The sequence below is a fragment of the Lolium rigidum genome, unplaced genomic scaffold, assembly GCF_022539505.1.
Source record: "Lolium rigidum isolate FL_2022 unplaced genomic scaffold, APGP_CSIRO_Lrig_0.1 contig_7103_1, whole genome shotgun sequence".
In the NCBI taxonomy this organism is placed as follows: domain Eukaryota; kingdom Viridiplantae; phylum Streptophyta; class Magnoliopsida; order Poales; family Poaceae; genus Lolium; species Lolium rigidum.
Window position 1 is genome coordinate 55,470 of NW_025901468.1, and position 10,659 is coordinate 66,128.

Sequence of the window (10,659 nt, forward strand, 5' to 3'; positions counted from 1 at the left end):
CTCTTTCTTTCAAACACCACTTCCTCGGAAACCGCTGTGGCATTGAATTTTCACCATATCCCCTTTTATTTAACCGCTATGAACAGTTCTGCTCCGCATCCCCCTCGCATTAGCAGTCCCAAAACCTCCTCGCGCCATCATGTCTTCTTCCTCCTCTCGCCCTATCGGATCCTTCCAGCCGGTCCTCCATGTCCCGCGAGCCGACGCCGGAGCACAACCCGGCGGCGGTCCATGCGGCTAACACCCGTCGCGCCATTGCGGCCGGGGAGGAGTCGGACCATGACTTCTCCATCCGGTCCGAGGACGACCGGTCCTCGACGGACGGGGAGAGCGACCTCCGTTTCCTCGCCGACGGGGAATCGGAGGAGGAGAGCGATGACGATCGCTTCTCCCGGGACGACTTCACCTCCTCCGAGGGGGTGGTGGAGGAGGAAGAGGAGGAGGAGGAGGACGACGACGACGACTCCTCGAGGGCTACCCACCGGCCGAAGCGCCTCCGCATGTGGTGGGACGACGACAACCAGCGACGACGAAGACGGGGATGAAGCCCCCGTGGAGGGCTACGGGAGTAGCGACGAGGAGCCCATCGGCAGCAGTGCCGATGAGAGCTCTGAGGATGACGATGAGGGAAGTGACGGCCCGTAGATAGGACCTCTAGCATAGGGTCAGTAGTAGTAGATGGGGCAATGTATCCCCTAGTATTTCCTTTTGAGGGCAATTAGCTCTTTATGTAAGAAATCCCGCCTATCAATGAAGAACTGTTCCCCACTTTGATTTTGCCGATTTCTTCTGAGTTTTAATTGAGCCGATTCACCCCTCCTACTGACCTTGCCGATTCATCCCTTTCGCCAATGTGTAATGAGCCGATAACAACACATCGGTCCTTCGACATTCATCCTTCTATTCTTCAACTCCTTAGCGAGCGCTCATCGTTTTGTGAAGAAGGTTGCAACGAAGATCAGCCGATGGTACTTCAATCGGTCCTTCAATGGAGCATCTACCGTGCTCGTTGCCCCCCGAGTCTCAGCCGAGGCAAAACAGAGACGAGGATACGCAAATGAGCTGCATAGACCTGGGCTTGATCGTGTGTGGGGAAGTTCCTTATGCAGCGTCAGCCGATTTGAACACAAATCGGCTTCTCTGAGCGGAAAGCCTTCAAGGTGAGCTGCCCCCCGAGCTTCTTTAGTTCTTGCTGGTTAGATTGGCTCCTTTCCTTTGGTGAATCTAATGTCATCCATCCTTGACCTGATCCGTCCGCCCATGCTGCTCCTGATATTGTTCTTGAAGAGAGGATCTGAGCTTCCAAACTCGCTCCATTGAGGAGTTCCTTCATAAAAAATCTCCCTTTGTGCTCCATTGACCCTCCGATCGTAACGAGTTACTCCCCTTGAGTCGATGGCCATGCATCGGCTTTCATATCCTTAAGTCGATGCCTGCTGCATCGGCTGTGTTCGAAAAATTTTCGAATTTTCATATATATATTTTTATATTTGGCCGATTCCTCTTAGTCGGCCCCCAATGTTTCCTTGCACGTATGTTCTCACATGTTTATCTGCACATGTTCATCTGATTATATGCCCCCCGAGCCGATACCTGCTGGATGACTGCAGATATCGGCTTGTATGGATAGCCGAGGCACCGCACTTGTACGTCGGCTTCGCAAAAATCCACGCCGACTCTCATCCGCCGACGTGGCCACCGCCCAGCAGATCGGTGCTGAACGCAAGCGGAACATGTGGTGAAAGTAATTTTGGCCGATTGCTGGAATCGGCCTCCATATTCATTGGAGAGCTGACTGAAGGTCCTGTAATGTCCCTTCATAAATTTTTTTTTTTTGGGGCCGATCACAAGGATCAGCCTCTCCTGGTTTGCTCATTGGTTTGATCTTGCTACTTGGTCAGGCTGGATAAAACCAACCCGACCTCTGACTTGATGCGCTTGCTGTCGTCCACCTTGAGTGCTCCGTAGAGTCGTGGAGCGCTAAGCTCGTCGGCAAGACGAGTACCATGTTTGTGCCGGCCGATGTCTCATCATCGGCTTTCCTCGTTTGGGGCGCCACTCCATTTTCCGTGGACGACCCTCTTCATCCAGGGTTCGCTGAACCTTTGCGGCCAGATCAGGCCGTGCCTTCCTTAGCGTATGCAGGTACAACCTTTCGGCTTCCTCCAGGCCGCGCAATCGCTGAACCCTACGCTTTTGGGAACGGCTGAGTCCGTCGTGGGCACCACCTTGGCCGGTGGTACCTGTCTTCTTTCACTTCTCCCTCGTCTTCCGAATCCTCAAGATCTGCCCAACGAGGTGACTCGGCGCGTTTGCTTTGTGGCGGGAGAGGCCCTAGGCGCTCGAACACGGACACGTTGGCTGCCTCCTTCTTTTTATTGTTGCATTCTCGGGCAATTGCCGATTGTGGGCAATCGGCTCATTCCCGAATCCCAGCGAGTGTCCGAAGAAGGGGCAGTCCCAATGTCCGGCGTTGTCATCTTGCTCCCTTGATGCTTCCGTGGCACGGCGCTCGTGCTCCTCCTCATCGCGATCCTCGCCGACGATATCTTCTCGGCTTCTCTAGCCGGACGATCTCCCCTATCATCGTAATTGGACCGTCGGCGTTGGTCATACCGACTCACATATTTGTTGAGGAGGTGATCGGAGAGGGGTCGCCGATATCTTATATTCTTCACCTCTCCCTCCGTGACATAGCGCTTGCCATCATGACGGAGCCGATCGCGTGGAGCGGCCTCCTCTCGTATCCTTGCTATGAGAGCAGCTGCCCTCATCTCCATCTTTGCCGAGTGGTTTCCGAGTCCTACCATGTTGATGCCGAACGAGGGACCCGGCTGGCAACCTTCGGGGTAGGTGATTTCTACCATGTTAACGGCGGGGAAGGGTTGGGTGTCGACCTTCATGGCGTACTCGGTTGAAAATTAGCCGCCCCTTCTCTATCGCCGCTTGGATGTGCCGACGCCACACCCGGCGGTCGTTGGTGGCATGGGAAAGCGAGTTGTGGAATTTGCGGTACGGCTTTCCGTTTAGCTCCTTCGCCGTGGGGAACTTGAGACCTTCAGGAATCGTCAACTCGTTTCTCCTTGAGCAGGAGGTCGAAGATTTGTTCAGTCTTGGTCACGTCAAAATCAAATCCCTCGGGCGGCCCCGGTGGCTTTACCCATTTGCGAGCCACGGGGTTCCTCCCCGAGTCCACTCGGCCATCTGCTATTTCTTGGTCTCCCGCAGGCACTTCATCTTCCTCTCGTATCGACCATAACTATCGCACGCTTGAACTTGTCTTGGTACAGGTCGGGGTGGCGCTGTTCATATGCCGATAGTTTCTGAACCATGTGCGCCGGCGAGGGATAATCTGCTTGGGAGGCCATGTCCTTGAGCTGTGTTGCAAGGCCTGCTACCGCCAACTCGATCGCTTCCTTTTCAGTTATACGAACCGAATAACATCGGTTCCTAAGATTCCTGAAGCGCCGGATGTATTCTCGTCACCGTTTCCCGCGCTTCGACGTAGTTGTGCTAGATCGGCAATGCCGGACTCGGAAGCTTCGAATGGTATTGCATATGGAACTCGTTCTTCCAATTGCTTCCAAGCCTGGATGGAGTTTGCCGGCAAAGAGGTGTACCATCCAAAAGCCGATCCCGTGAGGGACCGTGAAAAGAGCCTCACGCGTAGCTGATCCGACACCGAAGCCGGTCCTAGTTGAGCCAAATATCGGCCGACGTGCTCGATGGAGCCGGAGCCATCCGATCCACCGAATTTGGAGAAGTCGGGGAGCCGATATTTAGGTGGCAGCGGGATCATCTCGTAATCGTCGGGGTACGGCTTGGAATAGCCGACCGCCCTTCTTTTCGGCATCATGCCGAACCGGTCTCTCGCGATGGTACTGATCTGATCCGCTGTGCTGGCCGTAGGCGTTGCACTCTGAAGATTCGCCGGGGTGGCGTACTTGGCCAGCCATGTTTTCTTTTCCAGCTCTGAGCCAGCTGCAGGAGCTGGGCTCGGGAGTTTCGTCGGTGTGGCGTATTTAGTTAGCCACGTCTGCTTCTCAAGCTCTATCGCCGACGTTCCTCCTGTCTTCGCCGGAGTCCCCGATGTTGTGGCCTGGTTTGTGAGTGCCCAGTCACCACAATCCGGCACATACATGCACGCGTATCCTTGAGGGATCTCCTTAGGCGCCTCCATTAAGAACTGGTAGTCACTAGGGTCGCCACCAATCTTGTAGACGAGGAATGCCGGTGTGGTCGGCACTTCAGCAGGTGCTGCCAACGCATATGGCAGCGGTGGACGGGACTGGAGTGGCAACTCTCCTTGATGAGTCCCGAGAGCTGGTCCTGACGGCGAGTACTGGTGGCTCATGATCTCCTGGATCACGCGCGAGCGACACGCTCCAACACGTTGACCAAGTTCTCGCAGTGGCGGTGTAGCGAGTGAGCCACCAGGTAGTTGATCTCCTGCCGCAGACCCCTGGTGCGTTCCTCCGACGGGGTAGAGAGGTCTATTCCATCGAGCGCACCTTGCGGTGAGAACCCCTTCCATCTGATGCCATGGGAACGGGTTCTCTGAAAAGAGCCGATGAGGTCGGCTTCGAGGGTGGCCTTGATCTCGTTGTATTGCTTCTTGAGGTCGTCGGGCGGATCCTCGTAGGTGATCGAGCGTGCGCGTCCGCCATCTCGGATGTAGATGGCGATGTGGTTGATGCAGACGATTGTCCCACCGGGCGTGCCGGAATGTGTTGACCGCCAAAACCCACCGGCGGGCAGCGGCCTTGTCAACACCGTAGAGCCGGGAAGAGCCTAGAGCTGCGGCTGGCCGAGACCCCTCCGAGCGACGGCCCACAATGCTCTTCTCGGTCACACGCGGCGATGCGAAGTGCAAGGGCGTGCCACCTGACCTATACCCGGTCGGGAAGGTGATGGGGATGCCTCGCTTAGTTTCCTGCGAGGCATACATGTAAACATTAAATACGAGCCTCGATCGGCTCTCAGAGTTATCCCGTGAATCGGCTCAAAGAGCCGATCCACCCATGATTCGTACGGGGTGCACGAATACTTGGTGGTCCTGCTTGATCAAGATGAAGCTAATGAGATCTACGACGATTTAGGGTTTTCACCGCATAATCGGATCATCCTACTCCAGAGTTGGGCCTCGCGGCCACGCATGGTGCTCGTAAGCCGATCCTAAACAAGGCCTAAAAACCAACATGAAGTTGATCCTCGGAACATCCCGTTTAGGACTTGCGAACGCCACCCTACGTGCCACCGGATCCTCCCCCTTTGTAAGGCCTAACTATTGCGAGATATTAAACTAATCCTTGTAGAACAAGGAGCAATCGTAACGGATCAGATCTACTAAATAATGATCAAGCGGGTGCCGCCCCCACACCCGAGATAGGCGTGAGGGCGGCTAGATATGCAAGGGTTGCACTACGTAAGCATGCTTAAACGAAGAACAATGCTAACCCTAACACATCTAATGATAACTACGTTGCTCGCCATCAAAAGCGCTTCGATACGAGCAACGCATGAACAACGTGGGGCTTGTGCTGCCTAGATCGCAAGATGCGATCTAGGCAGCATGTCGCTACTCGATAGAAACCCTCGAGACGAAGGAGTTGGCGATGCGCCGAGATTGGTTTGTTTTGGGGTTGAACGTGAGTTGTTGTTTATTCCATAAACCCTAGGTACATATTTATAGTCCAGCGGACTTTCTAATGTGGGCGTGCACCAAACCGTGCACGAGTAAGACTCTACTTTCTAAACTAAGATGTGATCTAATATTTTACAGATACAAGGGCAATTAAACCCAACTTGGTATAACAGGCCGATTCACGTAATCCTCCATGTATACTTCCTTTAAGCCCATCTTGATTGCGGCCCACCTCTGACTCGGTTAAATTCTGGTGATAACACCAGGACTAACTACATTTAACAACAAGCTGTCAAGGCAGGCATTGGGTAGCACAAGCCTACCAGCCGAGGATAAGAACCTACCCATCCATGCTTCAATCTGCCTGCTAGCTTTCTAACTAAGAACAGCCATTGGTCAATGGTTAGCGTTCGGTCGGAGATGGGGAGGCCTAGGTGAACAAATGGGAATGATCCCAGCTTGCAATTCAGCATATCAGCGGCCCTACACTGTCCGTCCATAGGCCGTACATATATTCAAAGCACATAAGAAGGAACTTTAGGTTTGCGATTTCGAGGTCATCATCTTGGAACAAGATCAGCGTGTCATCCGTATATTGGAGATGCGAGATTTCCCCTGGAATGAGATGTGAGATGACCCCCCGGATATGCCCTACGCGGTAGGCAGCCGAGAGAATCCCAGAAAGAGCTTCACCAATGAAGTTGAATAACAGGGGAGAGAGTGAGTCCTCTTGACGCACTCCTCGCCTATTTCTAAAAAAGGTCCAATCTCGCCATTGATTGAGATTGATGTTTTCCCTCCGGACACAAACTGCGAGATTTTGTGGATATAGCCTGCATCAAAGCCCTTGCAGTGCAAGATACTGACAAGAAGTTCCAATTGACTCGGTCATAGGCCTTTTCGAAATCAAGCTTAAGTAGCACTGCCCCAAGTTTCTTCCTTTTTAGCTCGTGAATAATTTCCAAAAGGGCCAGTGACCCATCTAAGATAAAGCGACCCTTGATGAATGCAGTTTGGTTGGGACTAATCACCCGGTTGGCAATAGGATCTAGGTGGGAGGCGAAGGCTTTAGCAACAATCTTGAAAATCCATTGATGAGAGCGATGGGCCTGAATTGGGTGATGGATTCAGCTCCCGGCACCTTACGAATGAGGGACAGAACTCCAAAGTTGAGGCGGGCAATATCAATTATGCCAAGGATGAAGTCATTCAGGATATGGAGAACCCCATGTTCAACCAGATGCTAGAACTTCTTAAAGAAGAGGACAGGGAGACCGTCCGGGTCCGGGGCGGTGTCCGTCCCAGCGGTCATCATCGGAGTCCAGGGTTTCGTCTTCATCTTCCTCCTTGTCCTTGTCATGGCGGGGGTTGGGTGGAGGGGTGGGGGCGAGGAAGGACCCCCCACCCTCTGACCTGGTTCCACCTCTGTGCGGATGCCAAAGCCTTGCGAGTTGATGAAGAGCATGATGAACGGAGGAATCTGCACATGGGCGTGGCACCCAAACTTCATCCAGACCGGGACGTTGCCATGGATCAGAGAGAGCTCGTGTTTTACACTGAGCTCATCTCCTCTCAGCAGCGTTCTTTTTGTTTCTTCTAGCATTCCATCATTGTCACAGGTTGTCACAGGTGGGCTATATATCACCCGTATTTTACACTGGGCGCTAGAATATGGTTGGCTAGCCTGTCGCTTGTGATGCATGATGTACCACATCACTCTTCGAATTCGCATCAATGTCCAGTCTTAGACTCATAATCTGTTCTACAGAAGGAGAAAAAACAGAGACTAATAATTCACCTAAACAGACGAGGCACATAAATGAATCAAGTTACTATTAGAAGAAATAAAAAAGAAATCCACTCTCAAATCTATTCCATAGCATTTCTCTTACAGATGGATCAAACAAGCTTAATGCTACGTGAGAACCTTTGACCCAAAGCAGCAGAGTGGAGCTCAAACTGAATATGCACGGCAAAAGATACATACCCTCTGGAAGATGAGAAGCAAATCCATGGCTTAATCATACCGAAGGAGCTGATGGTTACGCCAATCATTGGAATCAGTATATGAGACTAGCATACACAATTACACATACGCTAGCTCTTTACACCATTCAAAAACTGAAATACTAACCATCTCACCAGAAGCTTGTATCATCACAACAAACACACAACACACACATCAGAATACACACACCGCCTTCCAACAAGCACTTGAGTCTTGACAGCTTCCATTTGTGCACTTAGCACCGTTTCATCATCAGGTTTCGCTTATTTCTGGACCTCGGAGTCATACACTTCTCCTCAAGATACGGTCTCTTCCAGTTATCAACTGTGCATCAAAACTAGTGATCTTGCTCAGCAGACCATCACCGTCTTCGTTGGGACGCAAGACGGCATCTAACGTCGCCATCACATTTTTAGTGATGCCATCTTGATCCGCGCTGGGGTGCAAGCTGGCATGTACCGCCGCAACTATTTCTTTAGTAATACAACCGTCATCCATCAGAGCTTGGCTGAGAGACTCCAGTGCCGCGACAAGCACAGAGGAAGCTTTCTCTGTGCCAACATGACCATCGTCTGCAACACTGTCTTCAGTGAATTCAGTTTCTGATTCCTCCTGTGTCAAAGACGGATCTCAGTGGATGTAAGAATTCAAGTGTTTGCATGGACAGATTGTGCACGGCTATAAATTCCAAGTTTCCAACAATACATCACCAATTTAGTATGCTTCTTAGTGGACAAAAATTTCAGAGCTCAAATATGTAATGCAACACTACAATATCCTTGTGCTATCATGTACTCCCGCCGTCTACATTTTGGTTTTTGGATAAGTCTACTTTTATCAATTTTGACTAACTTTCTAGGAAAAAGTGACAACATTTATGACAGTAAACTACTGTCACTAGATCCATCTCAAAATATAGTCTCATAATATAGTAATTTGATGTCACATATGTTGATGCTATTTGCTAAAAAAACTGGTCAAAGTTGATAACGTTTGACTTATCCAAAAACCTGAAAGTACACTATTTGTGGACGGGGAGTATAATCACTAATCAGCACTCAAAACTCAAGGTAAAACTTAGAACATTGCATCCTCGTACAAATATACAGTATGCAATTGAATTGTCAAACTACATGTTGCGATGTGATAAGAACTGATAGAAATTTTTTGCAGCAACACAATAATCCAATACTCCCAAGTAAATTAAATCCATACAATCTACAAACACCGAGAAGAATACTTCACAGATAAGAATAAGCTCACCTTGCTTTGTAACAAAGAGGGAGGCCATGCCATGACGTAGGGATGGCTCTGCAAATTGTAGCAATATGCACCTTTAAAGAGCTTGCATATCTCCGATGTTTTCAGGCACAAGGATAGATACAACTCAGAAGATTGTGTGTCCTTGTAGTAGAAAATAGACAGATATACAAAGCCATCGATGACCGTCACAACCTTCGGCCAGACATGACGGAGCTCTTCATCTTTTGAGAATCCAGTGAGATTCTTAACAATCGGGACCAACGGGAACTCCTTGTACAACATCCACCTCTTGATGACACTATCGTCGTCGGCTGTCAGGAAATAAGAAACAAGTTTGTCACCCTCTACATCTACCAGGCAGGGCTTCCCATCCTTAGTCTCACCAAGCTTATATGACGACTCTTCTTCTCTGATCGAAGGACTCGGCACGTCGATTAGAGAGAACTGGAAGGTCGCGGTGTTGAGCACCACAGTTTTTTCCAGGCAACAGTTTGGCCACCAGATGAGCCCTCGCATCACCCTACCGGCCATGTCAGCATCGATTATTGTCAGCATATTCTCCGGAAAAAATTGCCACTCCTTGGTGTCAGATGAGAAGACGGCGGCACGTGCCCACCCTCCGAGGACCTGAATGACACAGACCACACGGGGCGGCGCCTGGCCATCTTCGGAGGAGAGAGTGTAGAAATGAAGAGAGATGTAATGGATGTCCAAATACAGCGCCTGCATTAGCGGGTTGTAGTAGGCGCTAGTGCTCCCGCTCACGTTGTCGAGGATGAAGTAGCCCTGACGGCTACGAATCGAGTGTGGGAAGCAGACGTCAATGACATCGGCTTGGTCGAGCTCAGGGTCGCCGCTGCGCCAAGGGCAGGGAAAGGCCGGGGCCACTTCAAAGTTTGGATCAAGGAAGAACCCGAGGACAGGCGGCGCGTGGAGCGCACGGAAACTGTGGCGGAAGGCGGGGGACGAGCGGACGGCGCGGCGAAAGTCGCTGCAGGCGAAGGCGGCGCGGACAAGGCTCGGGAGGGCCGGGAGGCGGAGGAAGATCTCGCGGAGGAGGTCATCGCCGACACAGGTTATGGTGGTGGGTGTGGCCGGCAACGGTGGCAGCTGGGAATCCATGGCTGCTGACTTGCCAAGCGGTCACGAGTTCAAGCGGCACCCCGGTTGTAATTATCTCAAGCCCTGGAAGGGAGGAAGCAAGGGGCTGGACTTTTTCCAGAGAAATAGTAGCTAGGAAATTTTCTGATTCTAAAAAAAATACCTTGGAAATTTCAAACCTTTGAAAATAAGAGAAGGACACTTAAAAGGCTAAAATATGGTTTTCTTGCTGTCCTGAGCCAGCTGCAAGAAGCAATGGCTGCTGACTTTCCTAGCGCCCCGGATGTAATTAGCTCATGCCCAGGAAGCAAAGGCCGGACCTTTTCCGGAGAATTAGTAGCTAGGAAATTTCAACCATGTGAAATAACACTTAAAATGCTTAAATATGGTTTGCGTGTTGTCGTGAGCCAGCTGCAAGAACTCCTCTCGACCATCGTGCGTGTTGTGTAATTTTATTCATGGTGGTTGGTTTCTGAGTCTATTTTTCTTTCCGGAAAAGAGGGATCTGGTCAACCGTAGTTTGACCAAACTTCATAACTAATTAAAAATTGCTCAAAATCTTTTGAAACCTTCACTTATGGCATATGTGTCTCATCAAGTAGTTTCCATGAAAAATAATAAATGTGAAAAACAATCTTTATCT

General features: G+C 50.8%; 1 protein-coding gene across 1 annotated transcript; it reads right to left on the reverse strand.

The window, feature by feature from the left end:
* Window positions 1-7,934: 7,934 nt before the first annotated feature.
* LOC124682219 lies at window positions 7,935-10,116 on the reverse strand. The gene is made up of 2 exons (XM_047216950.1): window positions 8,916-10,116; window positions 7,935-8,264 (listed from the first exon to the last, which is right to left on the reverse strand). The coding sequence occupies exons 1-2, from the start codon at window positions 10,035-10,037 to the stop codon at window positions 7,935-7,937; spliced, it is 1,452 nt and encodes a 483-aa protein (XP_047072906.1). The 5' UTR covers window positions 10,038-10,116.
* Between the last annotated feature and the right edge of the window lie 543 nt (window positions 10,117-10,659).